At 38.0% G+C, this 19,836-nt stretch overlaps 2 protein-coding genes, 1 long non-coding RNA gene and 1 pseudogene across 4 annotated transcripts; 2 read left to right on the top strand and 2 right to left on the bottom strand.

Annotated features, from left to right (window-relative positions):
* The first annotated feature begins 663 nt into the window (after positions 1-663).
* Positions 664-6,464, top strand: LOC121970574. 2 transcript variants are annotated; one of them, XM_042521369.1, is made up of 7 exons: positions 664-934; positions 1,968-2,477; positions 2,878-3,181; positions 3,311-3,388; positions 3,781-3,842; positions 6,236-6,324; positions 6,426-6,464. In XM_042521369.1, the coding sequence occupies exons 1-5, from the start codon at positions 930-932 to the stop codon at positions 3,838-3,840; spliced, it is 957 nt and encodes a 318-aa protein (XP_042377303.1). In that variant the 5' UTR covers positions 664-929; the 3' UTR covers positions 3,841-3,842; positions 6,236-6,324; positions 6,426-6,464. The 2 variants fall into 2 exon arrangements, with proteins under 2 accessions (XP_042377303.1, XP_042377305.1); XM_042521371.1 differs by having other exon boundaries at positions 3,784-3,842.
* Positions 6,465-7,605: 1,141 nt separating this feature from the next.
* On the bottom strand, positions 7,606-10,710 carry LOC121970575 (annotated as a pseudogene).
* Positions 10,711-14,278: 3,568 nt separating this feature from the next.
* LOC121970576 (nucleobase-ascorbate transporter 2-like) lies at positions 14,279-17,762 on the bottom strand. Its single transcript, XM_042521372.1, has 14 exons — positions 17,305-17,762; positions 17,142-17,239; positions 16,836-17,012; positions 16,643-16,743; positions 16,465-16,540; positions 16,162-16,221; positions 15,903-16,087; positions 15,737-15,833; positions 15,570-15,656; positions 15,424-15,482; positions 15,244-15,335; positions 15,082-15,159; positions 14,824-14,984; positions 14,279-14,667 (listed from the first exon to the last, which is right to left on the bottom strand). The coding sequence occupies exons 1-14, from the start codon at positions 17,396-17,398 to the stop codon at positions 14,455-14,457; spliced, it is 1,578 nt and encodes a 525-aa protein (XP_042377306.1). The 5' UTR covers positions 17,399-17,762; the 3' UTR covers positions 14,279-14,454.
* A 587-nt stretch (positions 17,763-18,349) lies between these two features.
* On the top strand, positions 18,350-19,424 carry LOC121973552. Its single transcript, XR_006109654.1, has 2 exons — positions 18,350-18,687; positions 18,828-19,424. It is a non-coding gene; the product is annotated as an uncharacterized LOC121973552 (long non-coding RNA).
* Positions 19,425-19,836: the final 412 nt, after the last annotated feature.

Consider the following 19,836-nt stretch of genomic DNA (forward strand, 5'->3'; position numbering starts at 1 on the left):
AGATGAATACATACGATTGAGTTTTATGCAATTCAAAGCTCTCAAAGTTTATCTATCAATTTCAGTCAAAATCGACTGATGAACCTAGAAAATTTAGAATTACATAAAATCATATCTTATGTGTTCGTCTAATTTTTCTAATTATATATATATATATATATATATATATATATATATATATATATATATATATATATATATAACATAATATATGAGAACCTTTATTTTTTTAATATGAATTATATATATATATATATATTTTTACACATGTTAAAAAAAATCATTATTTTTACTATATCATGCTAAATTAATATGGGAGGACATGAATATATTATTCTAAGTCTTCTAATTTCATCTATAAATTTTGACAAAAAAATCTATTTATTTTTTTAAAAAATTATATACTCTGCAAATGAGAGGGATAAAAATGGATATATATATAGTGAGTTGATCATTTTAAAAGTTAGGTAGCTGTAAAAATACTGATTAATATATAATATTTTATTATTTTTTTCCATGCCATTTAGGGTGTCTGTCTAAGTTTTCTTTAATTTACTTTACTTTTTAGACCTTTATTCTTTCTTTATTTACAAAGTGATCCCAGGCCGCTCAGGTCGGAGTAGGGCTATATTGGGAATGTCAAGTTGATGAAGCTCTGGTGTTATGGTACTTTTATAACCGGTTCCGCCTTCTCCCTTCCCCTGCTCTCTCTTCTATCCGCTCTGCTTCAATCTCTTTCACCGCTCTCGAGCTCTATTTGATTGCTTATGCTTCTTCAATTCTTTCTCAGGAGAACCATTCATGGAAGAAATCGATTTAGAGGTGCGAATCTTCTGCCCCAAAAGTCTGTAATCTACGCGATCTGTTGAACGATTGAACTGCGGAGAATGGGGGGAAATGGGCCTTGAATCCTCCTGAAGTCGAGCACGATGAGGTTACTGCAATCCTTCCTGTATCTCTATGGTTTTGATTGGTTATGATTTTCCAGTGATTTTGTGTTTTTTTGTCCGAGTGGCCTTTTGCGACGAGATCGATGGATGTTTTCTTTTGCCTTTTGTTTTGAAAGGTCTTGATTTGAAGAGTATGTTTTCTTTCCATTTCTCTTTCGCTGATGGTCGCCAATGGCTCCGAGGGCGGTGGATTGTGGTGATTTCCTCTGGCTGTCGCCGTTTTTAAAGACGACGACCTGATCTCGGAGTTTCTCCTCCATTGAGCAGCGGAAGTTTGATTTCTGATGGTGCCTTTATAGAGTAGCCGAAGAGAAATCCACCCGGTCGTCTATGTCTCCTTTTAGGATTTCTTCCTTCTCAAATCGACAACTCTTAGTTGCAAATCGCTGGTCGTGGTAGTTTCACGAATTAATCGCTTTGGAATTCTGGGTTTTTTTGCAGATACTTCAGATCAAAGAAGTTTTTTTTTTCAGTTGTTTATGTTCTTCCGAGGATTTCCAGTGAGGAGATAGCGTTCGCATCTTCTACGGCCTCACGGCAAGTGCTACTCGACGGATTGACGAAATTTCCTTCTATTTCTTCATTCTGTACACTTCCTATTTTCCCTCTTCTATTTTCAGTTTCTTCCGTCGGAAATTGTGAGGGAATCATCCTTTTCTTGATCGATTTGCTAAGCAGCTACTCGTGATTTGAATCTCATTGATGCGTCGTTGTTTCTCGTTTGTTGTTTTGCTAGGTTGTGCGTAGTTTTTGCCCTTTCGTACCAAAAGCAGCGTCTTCTCAGATTTTTTCTCTGATTTCTGCTCACCTAGGATTTCTCAGGCATTGCAGACTGGTGACTCTTAATTGAGTTCCAGATGGATCCGTAGCCATTTTTTTTTAGCAGAGTAGTGATCAGTCGTTCTTTATTTCTTTCTCTCGACCGAAGTTTCCTTCAAGTGATCGAGCTGTACTTCCTCGGATGTCTGAGGTTTGATCTGTTTTTTTCGCCATTCCTGAACTTTTTCTATGTGGCAGATTCCAGAGATTGAATAGCCTAGATGTTATCCTCCTCAGCAATGGCAGAAAGCCCAGCTTGAATGCCTCCAAGGAATCCGGCGCCCGAGCCGGAGCCGCCGACGACCACGGATTTCCAAACTGCTCCCATCAGGAACCCAAATTACTTAGGGTGAAACCCAGCTCCGTATCGGACTTCCAGTCCCCCAACCGAGATCACTTCCTCGTCTCCTCCTCGGAACCCGACGCCGTCAACAGAGCGAGCCCGGAAAATGTCCTCTTCCAGTGGGGGCACAGGAAGCGGTCGCGAGGGCTGAGGGCCGAAGGTCGCACGACGGTGGCCGCAGTGGCGGCAGCAGATGAAGGCGACGAGCCCCCGTCCCATTCGAGACAGGTAGCCAGACTCCAGCGGCGGTCCTCGGCGGACACGGCCACGCCTACAGCCTTGCCTCCACCCGGCGGGCCGTACGCCACCCGAACGTGGCTGTCGTGCGCCCCAGTCCGCGGTCCCACGGCCTCTCTCGCCAATAGGTACAAAGTTCCTCTTTTCTTCCTTGCAAATCAATTTCACCTAATTTCTCCATTAATTTTCCTACCATTCTTTTGATCTCAAAAAAATTTGACGACAAACATTGATTTTTTTTTTCCCGAGTTCATCTGTTCTTTCATGGACGCCTTTAACACGATGACTAATTAACCTCGTTTAAATCACTTTTCTCCTTTTCCTGGGCTGAATAATAATTATTTCTTCTCCTGCTTTGGTTTAAGTTGTTGTAGCTGGTGGCGTGATACTCCCCTCTTTTATATATTAAGATCATTCCGTCTCATTTACCTTAATTCATAGCTGTATTAGAATCTGTAGACCATGGTATCTTCTTCTCTCCAAAGTCCCACCCACTGACCTCTCTCCTCCACCTCGTGCCATGATCAGGAGCGTCGAAGAGCGATCGGAGGGCCGAGCACGACCCGAGAAGCGCCGCTCGCCGGAGAAGTACCCAAAACTCTCCTTCCCCGCCGCCGGCAGCGAGGCAGCTGATGGGTCCATGAATCCAGACCCAAAGCAGCCGCCCGATCTGAAGCCAAAGGAGAGAATCAATCTGGATCATTTCGCGTGGCCCAGGATCCATCTCTCCCTCTCGAGAAAGGAGAAAGAGGATGATTTCATGGCTATGAAGGGCACCAAGCTCCCCCAACGCCCTAAGAAGAGGGCCAAGAACATTGACAAGACCTTGCAGGTACCAAAACACAGCACGCTACTTCCACATTCTTCCATTCTTTGGATTCAGCAAAATCACAACTTGTTGCTCATTTTCTTCTCAAAATTCAAACTTTTTTTTTCTAATGGTTGTGAATTTGGATCCCAGTACTGTTATCCAGGTATGTGGCTGCCAGATTTGACAAGGACAAGGTATGAAGTGAGGGAGAAGAAATGCACGAGGAAGGTATCCATTTCCGTCCATTTGCTTCCATTCTTCTAAATCTTATGCTCTGATATTTGTTTCATCTTAATTTTCAACATTTTCTATTTTTTTTTTTAATTGCTTTCACTGCTGCATGATACTATTCGATCATTTTCTTCTATTATTAATTTTGACAATATTCCTTGATTTTCCTTCATTGTTGCATGTCTTTAATGCAGCATGTCTTTGTTGGCCCTTTCGAATGGGTCCACGTATGTTATGTTCCATTGGTGCGGTGGCTCGCTTTCCACTTATTGTCTATTTTTCCCCTCTTGATCATCATGAAATATTTATATCTATTCTAGCAATTACATCGGTATTATATTTTCTATTGAGAAACATTTATTTAGTATTTATTTATTGATTTTGAATAGAAGAAGAAGAGGCGAAGAGGGTTGAAGGGAATGGAGAGTATGGACTCGGAGTCAGAGTGAAGGTGAATAAAAAGGGACAATTTCTTTTGTTTTTTTCTCCTTTTTTTCTTTGATGTAATTTTTTTTCTTCTGAATTTGAATTTTAATGTGAGTAGTTGTACGAACTGTTCCTCACAAATATATATTTTTTCTTTCCGCTATTATAAAAGATTGTTGGAGCTCCATGAGTAAGTCTGTAACTATTTTGAGGTAAAATATTATTTTATCTGTTTATATTTTGACGTAGAATTAATGATGCTAAGTCATTTAAGATAGTAATATCATTTTTACTCTAATAAATTGTTAGACGCATTATAGAAGAATTTTCTTATAGTAAGCAATGAATTTATGAATTTTCAATTTATCAAACTTTTATGGGTCAGGCCGGGCCGATTCGAAAAAACAAATATCGGGTATCAATTAAAAAATAAATAGATAATTTGTAAAGCAAGCGGGGTCGTGTTGTTAAAAAACAATAGGAAAAGAAAATATATCTAGGGATCCCGGCCATCAGCCCTTTCCCTTCGTTTGAACCTCCCCCACCTCAACAGCCGGCGGCACCACTTCTCCTCGCGTGGTGGCGCTGATCGACGCGTCTTAGACGCTGACTCCAGCAGCAAATCTCGCCGGCGGCGGCGGACTGACTCCTCTCGTCATTGGAGTGCGGCCTCCTCCTTCCTCACGTAGATAACTCTCCGCTCCAACTAAAATCCGCCACTTCTCCTCTCTCGCCTTAATCGCCTTACTGCCTACGCGACAACTCAGCCTTTGCTCGGCACGATCATACTCTTGGAGAGACGAGCTTTGTGTCTTCTGTCGTCGTTCTCATTCGAGCTCGATCGAGTAATCGGAAACCCTCATCGAGCGGAAGAAACACCTTTTGCGACAGATGAGCGCAGGTTAGTACGTTTCGATTATTGTTATTGTTTCTCATCCGGTCTCCCTGCGATTAAACATCGTTTGTTTAATAAGAAGAATTGGCGGAAATTTTAAAATCGCATCTTTAGCAACATTTTGGCTGGAGGTGCAGACTTGATGCACTGTTAATACTCTTTGAAGAATCTGCATTCTCGTGAACGTGTAGATCCTAAACTTGTTGCTCTAACTTGTAAAACTATTCCCGATTGGAAAGTAGTGCATTGAAATGCGCTAAGCATATTCAGTTGCTTGCAGGTTGGTATTTGCTCTATCATGCCACCTTTGTCGACTAGTACAAGGGAGCCTCCCATATTGACTTAAAGCTTGGTCCTTTTGATAGTATTTTCATAATCTATTTATCTAGTTGATCAGTCATAATCATTTAACATTTTGCTTGCTAATTAGTAATTGTAATTGCAGAATTTGACTTCATCTCAGCTGTGAAAAAAATAGAACATTAACATAATTTGTTGGTGTTCCTACAATCTTAATCTTTATAAACATCAAATTATCAAGATTTGTCACTGAATCATGAACATGTTCTTTGATCATTTTATAACCATTGTTATTATATTAGGCTTCCTTCCCACATGATGCCATACTACCCCTGATATAATTTAAAGATAGCTCTCAGTTTTGGACATCATGTTGTGTTCAGATAATCCCTTCTAGCTAGTGTTATGGTGATTATATATCACATAGACACATATAGTAGGAGTTTTATTTGTGGAAAAAGAAGTGGCTAGTCAGGCTGAAATTTATATATGTTTTACTTGATGATAGTCTTTTCTGAAACATAATTAGAAGTAATTTAGGAGATTTGAGTGGTCCTATTGATATAGTCATGTATAAAGTTTAACAGAGGTACAAGTTTCATACAGCTAACCTTAAACTATTGAGATTGACATTACTTGTTGATGCCGTGATGTTTGTTCAAAACCTTTATTTTCTAAATTTTCTCCAAATTCAAGCTTCATGTTTATTCTATTAAAACTCTCATCAGCTAGCATAATGTCAAACAACATTCACCATTTTATTCTATCTAAATCTTTATCAACTAGCATAACATCAAATCATTCACAAAGGAGACCTATTTTGAATATGTTGGTAAGTTCATATTGTCCTGATGGTGAAAATCAGTACCTTTAGATAACTGTATTATTCACCATCAGTATCTTTAGATAACTGTATTATTTTAACTAAAGGTATTACCTCAACAAGGTTCAAATGGTACAAAATGTTACATGCTATTATGAAATATTTGCTTTCTTTTGTTTTGTTATTGTGATTTCCTAAAGCATAGTTTTATGCCCAAAATGCTTGTTTATTCTCTTGAATATTACTGCTCTGACTTCTTTTCCATGTGAAGATTGCAAGTATCTTGTTCATTATACAAATATGTTCATATTTATTTGATTACTCATGCAGATTCTCAAGTAGGTTTATTATACAAGAATGCAATGAGAGCCTATATTGAGTTTCTCTATGATTTTGATAGGTGGATCATTTGGTGGAAGTAGAGGAGCAAGACCTGTTCCTCCTGAAAAAGGCATATTTCCATTAGACCACTTACATGAGTGTGATTTAGTAAGATAAACTATAACTTTGTCACATTCAATTAGAATTGTGTTAAATTATTTTCATGCATGCACATCCTGAATCACATTTCTCCAATGATTTTTACACAGGCGAAAAAAGAGTACATTGCCTGTCTCAAATCTTCTGGTTACCAATCAGAAAAATGCAGGCACTTATCAAAGAAATACTTAGAATGCCGAATGGAAAGGTTAGCTTGCATCTAGTTTAACTTTTTCCCTCTTAATGGAACATCCTTGAGATAGAAATGAGTGGAAAACAAGTCTGTTAATATCTTAGTTGTTTTGGAAGAAGTCTATTGTGTCACTTGTGCGGGGTACTGTATAATTAGAATACTTAATTCTATATTTTTCCCTTTGCATGACGTTATAATTGTTCCTCTTTGAAAATGTCCTTAATCTTAGTCCTTCATCTCTTATTGACTTTATTCACATATTATTAGTCTTTATGAAGCTCATACCTCTTGGGTGCTTGACAAATAAGTAGATTAGAAATCTTTGTTTTCTTAAACACACTAATGACTTTATTTTGTTTCCAGAAACTTGATGGCGAAACAAGACCTATCAGAGCTTGGTTTCGGCAGTTCACCTGGAACTTCCACTTCTTAAAGCTGTGATCTTAGACAAATGGATTTTTTTTTATTCTTAGTTTGAGTAAGGATGCTTTTTCCAAAATAATAAAGATGGCTAAATTCTTAGTCTGGTAACAATCACCATTATGAGATTATGTCCCTCACATTCCTTTAATGATAGCTCCCGAAGAAGCTGGCTTAATGCTCCTGGATCAATCTGTGTAGAAGATTTTTGGTCATCCTTTGTAGCTTTGCAAAATCATGTTTTCTTAAGTGAAAAATTGACACATGATTGTCTTATAGGACTCGACACACTTTTTCTTTCACCAATTGAAAACTGTTACTCATCAGTCTTTCTCGATGACAATATAACTACAGTTTGTTGCTCTCTTTTGTCAAATGCAAGGGCAATGCTTGCTGTGTTTAGGGTTGCCCCTTCACATGGTCTGGAATCAGCTTGTCGATAATCTCCAGCGATGCACCAGCCAGCTGTAGAAATTGCAGCCAAGATTAATCCTTGTGCTTCGAAAAGTTTTCAAGCTTCCATGCCATTCAAAGAATACAAATGCCTATATTCTCATTCGAAGAGGAAATAAACTAATCAAGGAACTTAAAAGTGATGGACAGATTTTGGAGGTTATTCTACTTCTTGCTTGAAGTTAAAAAGAGAAGGCAGTGGACGACCATTTGGCAACCTTGTATTTGCATCTCGGAGCTCATCAAAGAAGGGATGAGCACATGCTTCCAACTGAATATAGAATTCAACTACATTTTACAAAGCCTAGACAATTCAACTACATTTTGCAACTTTCTATTCTACCAAAGCACTCTCAATCAACTTTTGAGATGGAGCAAAACTTACAGCACTGCACCGAAAGCTTGGAGAATATTGGAGAAGGCGTGAAGTAATTAAGGTCTATCGCTTCTGGAGGCATTCGTTTATGGAATATCTGGAACATCACAGCTTAAATATAAGACATCTTATTTTTCATATGAACAAACTGTGGATATGCTGATAATAACTCCTAGACACTCAATCCTAATTACATATTGGATCAATGGAGAGCAGGTGTAATTATATCCTCTTACAAGCATTTTGCTCTAAGTGCTTACTCACACCTCTTATGGTCTTGACAAATATTGAAACATAATAGTGATTCTTGCAGTAGGTTCTCCGGATTTGGCATCAAGGATGTTAAACTCGAAAGCAGAAACAATTGACATGGAGCAAAATATGAACCTTGAAGTTATTAACAGCAAGATACACATGGAAGGAAAACATGAACAGCGAATCAGATTTGTAGAAGGTGAATGCTAATACTCTCTCTCCAAAATGTATCTTTTGCATAACCTCAACTAGTCACTTAAGTTGCATAACAAGACTTGATGAAAATCATGGCTGAGGTAGCTACTTTAGCTTTTACTTTCAAGAAACATTTTTGGCAGCAGCATGATGAAAAGAGAAAATAAAATAAAAACATATTAAACAAAACAAAGTCAACAAGAATAAATTCATTCGACAAACCTTGTGCCATGGATGGGCTTTAATCTGTGGAAACTTGAACTCTGTATAGTTAGGATTCATGCACCGAATCTCCTCACGAGTCGGAGTACCGAGGACCTAAAGGGACACAGGAGAAAGAGTATTACTTTCCAACATCCTTTTATTACTATAATATGAACAATTGGATACAAAAGAAAGCATACTTTTATTATCTCAACAAGCTGACCAACAGCATTTTCTCCTGGGAACAATGGCTGAAAATACCATTAAGGAATGATGAGTGCTTAACTTGTATGATACTTGAGGGTTCACTCCAGGAGATTATCTAATCCAAAGGCACTAGGTGAAAAGGTGAAATTGAGTATACCTGGCCAAGTAGCAACTCGGCAAGAACACAGCCTGTTGACCATATATCGATTGATGTGGTATACTCTGTTGCAGCAAAAATGAGTTCTGGAGCACGCTAATAACGAGAGCAAATGTAAGAAATGTTTTGTTCACCCTTGACCTGATGAGAAGATAAAATAAATAGTAGAGACTAAGAGCAGAACTCAAAACTAAAGCGAGAGAAATGATAACGAAGAAACAAAATTCTTTCTCCAATGTACTTCTAGAATAATTAACCTTGCATTTATATATTTTCATTTCCTCAAATTGGCAAACATTTCATGATGCCAAAGTTCTAATTCCTTTGTAACATGACATGTTTTTTGTTATATGCACACAAATACACAAACAATAGAAGCATACCAATACTTATTGCGCTCCCAAAATCACATAGCTTGACTTGGTGAGTGAGTGGATCTACCTGAAAAGAGAGTGATTCATCATAAAGAATAGATTTTTGCTAATAGAGCTAGACAATATACAGTTACTGCAACCAGGAAACTTACCAAAACATTTTGTGGCTTAACATCTCTATGGCAAACACCACGAACTGTATGAATATAAGACAGTCCCCTGAATAGCTGAAGAAAATCCAAGTAAACTCTCATGTTACCTGGCTACAAATATACCTACAGAAGAGAGAATATAACCTTACCTGATAGGTATAAAGCTTCACATAGATCAGTGGCATCCGCTGATTCACACTACTGTAATGCCTTAGAACACCATATAGAGTTTCTGGCACATACTCCATAACCAGGTTAAGAAAAAGCTCATCTCTCCTAGTGGTGGAGTAAAAAACAATGCCTCAGGGAGATCACATTTGGATGATCCATCGAGCGCATCAGCTGTAGCTCACGGTTTTTGTACTTCTGATCCTGCAAAGCCTTCTTTATGGCAACAGTCTCCCCTGTTTCCAAACATTTTGCCTGCCAGAAAAGGATTGCCTATGAAACCAAAATACTATATGAAAAGATGACTTAAGAGAAGTTCCATAATGAAAGCTTCTAGTTAACTTGGAATACAATTCCAAATGAACCAGTTCCAACAACACGCTCAGCCACGTAGCTTATGGTCGTCTACAAAACAAGTCAATGAAGCAGTTTGCAACACAAGTAAAGGAGTCACAAACCCACAAATTAGTGGTACAATAGCAATCATTTGGCTTCATTACTAATACAAGTTTAGTGGCTCTCAAGTTCTAACCTGTTTGGGTTCACCATTCTTGCCTCCTATTGTAGTAGGAATGATATGACCGTTTGCTGGATCACTCTCCTCCATAAAGGATGCTTGCTGCAACAGTTAGATAAAAAGGGATATTTAGATTGATAAAAGAAAGAAAAAAAATATGTGCCACTGAAAATTAAGCACAGAGAAGATTGCAAGAACATGTAAACTGACAGACAATACGGAAACAATAAAACTAAAATTCATCAATGCACTCAACGAAATTAATTGATATTAAACTAGGACAAACTTGAAGAGGCAAGAAAAAACTTAGCAGCTTCACACTCTAAAGACAAACACCAACACAAACAAAGATGAATGAGCAGATACCAAACAGAACAAACAAGTGAATCCGTCATTGCTTCTCTAGCTTTACCGAGTCTGCAACAAAAATCATTCTGATCCATCCACACTCAAAAAAAAAAAAAAATGATTTAACGCGGTTTAGCTAACTCAACAAGCAGTTTCACAAAGTGCGTGATATTTTTCAAGGTAAATTGGTGATGGTATCCAGTACATCTCTACGGAATCGGAAAAAGTTAGTTGATACCATCTTGAAAATTCCTCTTTTTCCGACAACGAACGAGGTGAAACTGACAGTGGAAAGGGGGACGAACAAGGAAGTCGGTGGAGGAGGAGCTACCTTGCATCTGGGCTACGAAACTAACAGAAGCGCCGTTATCTCGTGGAGATAATTGCTTGTTCATCCTCGTCCATGAAAGGTAAAGTTCCATTTGTTTCATAAAATATATATTTTTAAATAAATAAAACTTTTTCAGGGTTTTAGCACACATAAAATCGTGACAACCAAACTTTTATATGCATGTAAAAATTTCTGTTCGATCATTGGATTTACCTTCTTAGCTAGATTTATGTACTACTTAATATAATATTGAGGGAGCGTTTGGTTCTTTCCTAAGAATAGGAATCGAAATGAGAATCATTGTATTGTGGAATGAGAATGGGTATGAATATAGACATCACTCTTAAAAGCAATGTTTGGTTAGTTGTATATCTTCTATCGGAATAAATCAAAGTTTTCTTTTTTACCCTTAAAGGAAAATACGAGAAAAAATTAGATGTGAGAGAAAGATGAATGTGAGAGAAAAATATGATGAAAGAGAATGATGAGAGAGAAAGTGTGATAAGAAAGAATGAAGAGAGAGAAAGTGTGATGAGAGAAAATAAAAAAAGAGAGTGTGATTGGAGAGAGTATGATGAGAGCAAATATGATGTGAGAGAAAATATAATGGGAGAGGATGAAGAGAGAGAAAATATAATGAGAAAAAGTGAGGAGAGAGAGTGTGATGAGAGAGATTGAGGAGAGAGAAAGTATAGTGAGAGAAAAATAAAACAGTGAATATGATGGGAGAGATTGAGGAGAGAGAAAGTGTGTTAAAGAAAAAAGGAGGAAGTGTGATAAGAGAGATTGAAGAGAGAGAAAAAGTGTAATGAGAAAAAAGAGAAAAGAGAGTGTGATGGGAAAGATTGAGGAGAGAGAAATTGTGATGAGAAAAAAAAGAAAGAAGAGTGTGCGATGGAAGATATTGAGGAGAGAGAAAGTATGATGAGAGAGAAAGTGTAATGAGAAAAAAGAGGAAAGAGAGTGTGATAGGAGAGATTAAGGAGAGAGAAAGTGTGATAAAATGATGAGAGAGAAACTATGATAAGAGAGAAAATATGATGAGAGAGAACAAAGAGAGATAAGTGATATGAAAGAAAAAATAAATAAATTTTGATATTTGATATTAATGGAGAAAATTTTAGTTTTAAGTCAAGGGTATTTTTGGAATAAGGGAATATTTTGATTGATAAAAATAGGGTAATGACTCATTGAAGGGGAGGTACATGGGAATGAGTTATTACCCAATTTTAAGGATTCATTCCCTTATTTGTATTCCTATTCCTATAATCTAAATAATAATAATGACAATCAATAATTCCTATTCCCATTCTCCACTCTTATTATCTTAAATCAAACACCCCCTGAATTCTCTCAACTTATCTAGTTGATTCAATCTACTTAATGCATTTACAATGTTGTAGGGGATTAACCTATTTTTTTAATTGATCTATTTCGTTTTATTTAATTATAGCCATTCATAAAAACCTAAAAAAGGCTGCATTAATTCTCACAAACTCATGTCCTATCTAGCTACAGTATCCTCCTCTTCCACTATAATGCACTCTGACGAGCTTCCCCAAACCCCTGCATAGCTTGACGTCATAGCTGCATGCAACCTACGACGATGCACAAATACGCACATAAAACATCTCCAATACAAACATTCTAAAAAATTTATGAAACTAAAAAAACCCAATAAAAAAGCTCAAATGAATGGAAAGATAAATTTTAAGATTTTTATTTTAAAAACAAGTTTAATTCTTCAAGTCTGTTTTTTTCTTTTGAAGATGGAGTTATTAATTATTAAAAAATTAATATTATATTTTTTAAAACTATTAATTATTTTATTTAATAATTAAATTATACATTTTTCTTTTAAAAATAAATATATTTGATAAATTTAAAAAGTACAAATGGTTATAATTAAATTAAAATTCATAAGTTAATTAAATATTAAATAAAAATTATAAATTAAATTAAATTAAATTAAAATTCATAAGTTCATTAATTTATTAATTAAAAATTATAAATCAATTAAATTAAAGATGAGAATTAAATAAAATATTAAGTAAAAATTATATAGAGATATTAAATAAAAAAATAATAAATAAAAATGTATGATTTGTAATGTAGGATGAGCCCAGATTTTTTGGACTACTTTTTGCGGTATAAAGGATGATCCCTAAATATGTATTGATAGGGATGAATGGTCTTCACTTATTTTATAAATAGAGACCATGTATTCCACTAATGTATGTTTAGAGATCATCCCCTAGATTATAAAAAGTGATCTAGAGGATTTGTCCTAATGTAAGATTTATAAAAAAGTTATATGGAGATTTTTAATTGTAGAAAGAATAGTAAATTTTTCTAGTTTTGATGTGATATATTAAAAATAAAAAAAAATTATGATGAGATTTAACTTATTCGAGATGCTCTAAATTTGATATTTTGGGATTTCACACAGGCACGTAAAATAGATCGTACAAATGCTAGTCAAGAGTCAAAACTGCATGCTGCATTAATGGAATATGAGTGTGTTCACTGTTCCCATGCAGACTCCATGGGGATGGATGAGAAGAGGCCAGCTTGAAGTTTTCCACTGTAAATGCAGGCAATGGCCGATGTTGGGTAGCTTGTGCAGAGCCCGAGGAGACCAATAACAACAAGGGTACCTCTGACAAAAAAAAGTATGACTGTGTGTACTGTATATATTTATTACAGTCAAACGCATAACTCGAGGCGCCGATACTTCTTTATCTTCATCCTCTTTAGCCTTTTTATTGGAATTAAAAGACACCCATGTTTTTTATTTTTAATCAGCTGGGCGATCCATCCCACTATCCCTTTAGTAATTCATGTAAAATAAATTTTTCTATATATTATTTGATATTAAATGAATTATATGAGAAGGATAAGTTTATATTATAACAATTAAATACCTATTTAATTTGTTTAAAAATATTAACATTATAACAATTATAATTTTGTAGTTGAAACACCATGAAATTTTAATCTATTCATCTAATATTTATGTTGTAGCAGCTATGAAACTGTAGTTGCTACAACTCAGACTTATTCTATTCAACAACATTCACATTATATGAGCTATAAATCGTAGTTGTTACAATTCAAACTTATCTTGTTCAACAATATTTATGTTGTAACAGTCACAGTTTGCATTTTTGTAATTAATACAACATAGACTTATTTTATTCATACAACTAGTTGATGAGACTAAGTGGTAAGAGATAATAATGTTGAAAAATTAGAGAGTAGTTATGTCATTTTACATGTGTTGTAGATGAGGTGGAGCACTCTTTTGATTAAAAATAAAAAAAATATTATAATAATTACAATTTTATAACTACTATAACACAGACGGATGAAGCACCCTGTTAATAAACAAAAAAATACAACTATATTTTTTATATGAATTGTTGGACATATGAGATACCCTTTAATTAAAATAAAAAAAAACACTGATTCCAATAAAATGGGCACCCTTATATTTAATGGACACCCTTATATTTTTGCCCATTAAAATCACAAGTGTTGGTATGTATGATGCTAATAATGTGATGACTCTTAATTACGTCTCCTTTACTTTCTGTGTTGTATACTAATCGGCTAATCATATTTAATGATGCTCTTTCAATGAATTCTTAAGTTACAACATAAGCAATTAACCTCTGTTCTTGTCCTATGAATTTAGCTAAACACTACAGTTTATGTACTCTTTTATCATCTCAACAATCTCTTCAGGGTTTCCATGTTCCTTCTTCCTCACAAGATTTCTTCCAAGCATCATGAGGTGGGAAAGAAGCGATGGAGGTTGAATGGAAGAGTGTAGAACTCCTCATTCCGGCTATCGCCTTTGAATTTCCGAAACCGGTCCCACCACCCCATGCCCCGATCGGCAGCGGCACCGTGGAAGTCGAGGGTGTTGTCGAGGAAGACTGCAACAATCAATGCCACAGTGGGTGGAGAGGAGAAGATTGTGTTGATGTAGTCATTGAACTGCAAGAACAAAATGGAGTCGCATATGATACAATTCTATGAGTTCACATGATAGCATCATGAATCAAATGTTTGTTTCGATGGATTGAATCATCCGAAAGCTATTTGTGTTAAATCTAGATTGTAAAATGGCGAAAAAAATGCATGAATGCTAACCCATTCTGCATTGGTGTGAGCAGGGCCATGTTGAGCACTCGTAGTGTAGCGGAAGAAGTACTGAGGAACTGACAAGCCAAGGAAGATCGATACGCCTACGATGAAGAGGTTCCGCATCGAATTCATGTTGGTGAATTGCAACATGGACAGACCAACAGCAGCTGCGAACAGAAAATGGAAAATACTATTAGGCAATGCCTAATTTATCAATCAAATTCAAACATGGTTTTTAAACACTAGCCAGCCCAAAGAAAGTACCAACGATCCCGAAGAGCACGCAGTAAATAGCTGCAAATACTGTGAAAGGAATGGAGGCAAACAATGCTCCGAATTTCCCTAAATGCGAAGGCAAAGGAAGTTGCTTTAGTATTTCCTTGTGTCAGAATGCTCGAAATCGATTTGCTCAAATGAAACTCTCACCCATGACGGAGAAGAATATCATGAAGCCGGCTGAGATTTGAATGACCCTGCGACTCCCAACTCTTGTCGATCCAAGAAGCCCCACATTCTCACTCTCATGTAGGCAATGCACAAATTTAGCAAAATTAGGACACCGAAGGTTCACATGTTAGAAAGAGCAATTGAATTATGCGAACTTACACTGAGACGGACGAACCGGTTAGAGTGCCAAACAACCCGTCAAAAAGTACGCCTATTCCCTGTTAGATTTGGAAGTTTCACAGGTAAGTTAAACAATGTCGATTCAAATGTTCAAGTCAAATGATCGTAAATGGTAAAAAGTTTACCTGACACCCAATGCCTCGACTTAGAACATAAGCCGGAGGTGGTGTTGCACTAGCAAGCCGTGCTGCGGCTTTGTAAGCTCCTGTCGACTGCTTGAAACAACAAACTATCAGCTTCAGCTTGATGAGGCCAAACCAGTGTTGAAATTAGCATCATGACTACTACTTGCCTCAACCATTGATACCAGAACAGCAGCCATCATCCCAAAAGAATGGCCGGCATCGAAGGTTGGGGCGCCCCATTGCAACGGATAAGGAACCTTTATCCTGAAATAATTTATGTGAGATGCAAGACGCTATAGAGGAAGACTGAAACAATATAAGTTGGACAAGTACCAGGGAGCAGAGGAGATCAAATTGGCACGATCCGTGCGACAATTGAGTTGGGTGCGCTCAGGTCTATGTTTGTATGCACCGCCGACCGTAAGAATATGTGCGTAAATCCATACAATCGTGATCGTTATTAGAAGAGAGAATCTCTCTAATATGGGAAGCCGCCGAACAGATACATGCTTCAGATACTAACCAAAGATTCTGAAGTGATTAGATTCAATCCGTGCCTTCTAGACTCGAATGACTAGGGATGCATTCTTACCTGAGAAGCTGCAACGAAAAGGATGAGTGTCGGAACACCAATCTCTACGCATCGCCCGACCTAATAGAAGATAAGATTCAATATGAAACATAATGCTGAAGAAGTGTTTCACATTACTGACAGTTACTGAAGGATTGAAATATAGCCAAAGATGAACATGATGCTTTTATCAAGAACGACCATCTGCTTTCTAAATGAGTTTTATTGGGAAAAAAAAGTGAATAAAAATAGTTTAAAGATCGGGCATATGGATGAGCAATCAGTACATTGTGTATCAATGAATAAAAGGCAGAAGAAGAATACCACAGGGAACCCTCTGTCGAATAAACCGAATCCTACCAGAGAAACCACAGGAACCATTCCTAGAGGACTGAAAAATCTGAACCAGAAACGGCATCATTTTAATGTTAGGTCTCACCATTAAATTGCCATCTTAAACTAAATTTGATAGCAGAACAATTTGGCGAACAATTCACTGTACCTGGAACAGATACCCCACAATTGGCTGTAACCTAGAATAATTTGAATACAAGATGAGACGATTGAAGCTCCTTGTATAGCTCTCATCGTTTGCTGGAACCTCTGTGTGCATTCAAGTGAAAAGCAGTTGAATTCAAGTTGAACATGTGAAGAACAAATGGAATGAAGCTCGTTGCAACTTGATGGCTACTTACTTCATGGTCATCGGTTATTCGATTCAGGGAAGAGTCATGAATTATGGATATGGCTGGAATAACAAAAGCATAAGAACCACTGATAATAGTTGGAAGACGAGTGCCGAATAGGGTTTGGATCAACGTGTTTATTCCTGATACAAATAGCAATGTCTGAACCACCCTAACCTTGTCCCCCTGCAGCCATAGACTCCATGATCAACACTTCCATTTAGTTGCTTAGTTAACTTGTTTCTTATCTTCCCCTCCTTAAAAATTTGATTTTTATGAAATGGAAGGGATTTTGGTAAAGCATACGATTCTTACGTCACTTCCGCCCATCAATGGCACAAGTAGGGTTGGAATCATCACCGCGGTGCCCAGCGAGAGTATGTAATGCTGAAACCCTAAAGCAATCGCCTCGCCTGCAATAAATCTCAAGCTTCAGGTCACGAGTCAGAAATCTCAAGTAGAAGTCGAGCGGGCGCACCCCAAGAGGGATTGGAGTCGATGCAGTACTCGAACCCCTGGAGTTGATCCATGGGCGGGTGGACGATCATCTCCTCCAGCTTCAGTTCCGCCATGTCTGTCCCCGGACTCCCCAAAACACTGTCTTCTGCAGTTGTTTCGCCAAGATGGGATTTTTCCGACTGCGGAGCGGATGAGGAATCCGGCGCCAAAGAAAAAAAGTGATCTTGAGAGGAAAAGACGGCGAATTATTGGTGGGAAAAAGAGGAAAAAAAGAGGCGCAGTGAGGCTGAGACAAGAACACTTCGCCACCCACTCAATGACCTCATCCTGTTCTGCTTTTTATTCTCTCCCTACCTCCTCTTGTCCTTTATAACTGCAGCTGCCTACAATCGCACGCAGCGGTTTCCAAAACTCGCAAGTTCATAAATAATCTCCAAGAAATTACTAGCAAAAGACGAGACTTCGCCATCGACTGTACACTGGCAGTTCATCAGAGGGGCCAAGAGCAGCTTCTGCGCGGTGAATTGAGTTCATTAAATGGAATCGTTGTCGCTGTTGAGTCAGCGTCGACGCAGTATGAAAAGATTCGAAGGCAGCCATTTATATGAAAAGGAATTAATGGTTATTGGAAAAAACAAAATCAAAGAGCACCCATCTGGAGTGTTTGAGAATAAGGGCGACAGGGATTTTTCATTGTTTCTTTATCGGGCAGTGTGTGTGGAAACAAAAGGATGGATACAACTTTCAAAAGGCTGTGAGCACAATCCAATGTAAGCAAAGTAGATTCCAATCTCTTTTCTTGAATTATTTGCTTTGTACTCCTTTTTTGTTTTTTTTTTGCCATGAGAAACTCACATATTATATTTGCTAAAACAAAGTAAGGATCATTCTTTTTAATATGTACAATTTACGAGAACTGGGATGCTTTTTTGTAAAAGAATAATTTACGAGGGGCGCGTTTTTGTCAAATCCAATTTATGATGGGAGCTCTTTTAGAAAATTTAATAGATACAAAGCCCATTTAATCAAATGGGCTGTTATGGCCCAATACAAGGGCTAAAGACACTGGTGTGGTTGTCACCAATACGAGGTTGTCCGTTTAAAAAGCGATGTGAATAGACGGTCTCTGAGTTAGGGAGGGCGGCGGAGACGCCGACGGCGGATGTGATCGAAGCGGGAGATCTATCTAGATGGGGTGGTGGCGTCGCCGGGGAAGGAGGACAGGGAGAGATTGTGCGGCGAAGAAAAATGACTACCCGAGTCCGGAAAGACCACCTTGCCCTCTTCTTCAAGGCGGTAACTTTCTTCGTCGATGGATTCCAGATTTCGCCCCCTTGAGCCCTAATCTCCTGATGGAGGGGGATCTCTTGCGAGAGACTCATCAAAGTTTGAATTTTCGCCTGTAAGATTGCAATTTCGATTACTTTTACGCGGTAGCTAATGTAGTTTGTCGATTGGTTTTCATCTTTCTCCTCTTGTGTGCCCTAGCTACTCCAAAGCACGCTGACGTTATATCTGAGCATATCTCAAATACATTTGCAGATCTGACTTCTTGGGTACAAATTTCGCCGTTTTCGACGGCCAACGACCATCTCTAATGCTGCTAAGGAATCAAGAGGCAGAGTGATGCGGCGTTTTGCTAGCAAGCGAATCAGCCCTCAAGCCCCTTCTGGTAACTTTGAAATCGGACAGATCTCAACCTTCTCAGGTCTGGAGGGCAAGGACGAACTGTACTCTTCAGCTTCCCAAGGCACCTGATCGTTTAGAAGAAGATTCGCAAAAGAAATCTCCTCGGCGGCATGAGCATTTGCAGTGCTGGTGCTTTTCCTTTCATGGTCGTGCCACAGTGGCCTCAGGGCTTGAGACAAAGAGACAGTGGTGTTGCAGTTCGGGCTGCTCGACGACAGTATTCATGGTTGAAGGCTATCAAGGGTGGCTCAGCTGTTTACGCTGCTTTAGAGAAGAAGGCTGAGCTATATGAACAACAACATCATCGAAGAAACAACAACAAGAACACAACAAGGATCAAGATCTGATCTTTTCTTCAGGAACGAAAATTTTCAACAATGGGTCATCAAAAATTATCTTTTAATGAATGGAAAAGGAAAGATTATTTAAATGTGGCAGCCGCAGCAGAGGTAGAAGAGGCAGAGAGCGCCGACGAGGACGACGCCTTCGACGCAGTAGAGGACGTTAAATAGGAGGTCATCGAGGAGAGACGAGCGGAAAAGAGCCGGCCGCTTCCACCGCCACGAGGCGGCGAGGCCGAGGAGCTTCCACGGCCGGCGGTGTCCACTGCCGCCGACGCTTAGCTTCCGGAACCAACCTCCGGTCACCATGGATCGATCCTTCTTCTTCTCCTCAATCTGAACTCTTCTTCCTCTCTTTGGATCTCTATAAATAAAAGAGCAACCAAACTGGAAAAAGAAAATTAAATGAAGAAAAGTGAAGAAGAAGCCATCGTGAAAAACGTCATCACGCCATTGACTGGATTCGAATTGGTTTGAATGAACTGGCCGAGGGAGACTAGGTAAATAAATGCGATGCTGGC

This window comes from Zingiber officinale, chromosome 4A (genome assembly GCF_018446385.1).
Source record: "Zingiber officinale cultivar Zhangliang chromosome 4A, Zo_v1.1, whole genome shotgun sequence".
Classification (NCBI taxonomy): domain Eukaryota; kingdom Viridiplantae; phylum Streptophyta; class Magnoliopsida; order Zingiberales; family Zingiberaceae; genus Zingiber; species Zingiber officinale.

Excerpts from the sequence above, each read along its gene's own strand:
- LOC121970574 (XM_042521369.1), top strand. Across the intron at positions 2,478-2,877 it reads ACGGCCTCTCTCGCCAATAG|GAGCGTCGAAGAGCGATCGG; the intron begins GTACAAAGTTCC and ends TGCCATGATCAG. Across the intron at positions 3,389-3,780 it reads AGAAGAAATGCACGAGGAAG|AAGAAGAAGAGGCGAAGAGG; the intron begins GTATCCATTTCC and ends GATTTTGAATAG.
- LOC121970576 (XM_042521372.1), bottom strand. The coding sequence starts at position 17,398 with ATGGCGGAACTGAAGCTGGAGGAGATGATCGTCCACCCGCCCATGGAT. Across the intron at positions 16,222-16,464 it reads TCGACAGAGGGTTCCCTGTG|GTCGGGCGATGCGTAGAGAT; the intron begins GTATTCTTCTTC and ends ATCTTCTATTAG. Across the intron at positions 15,160-15,243 it reads GATATTCTTCTCCGTCATGG|GGAAATTCGGAGCATTGTTT; the intron begins GTGAGAGTTTCA and ends CTTCGCATTTAG.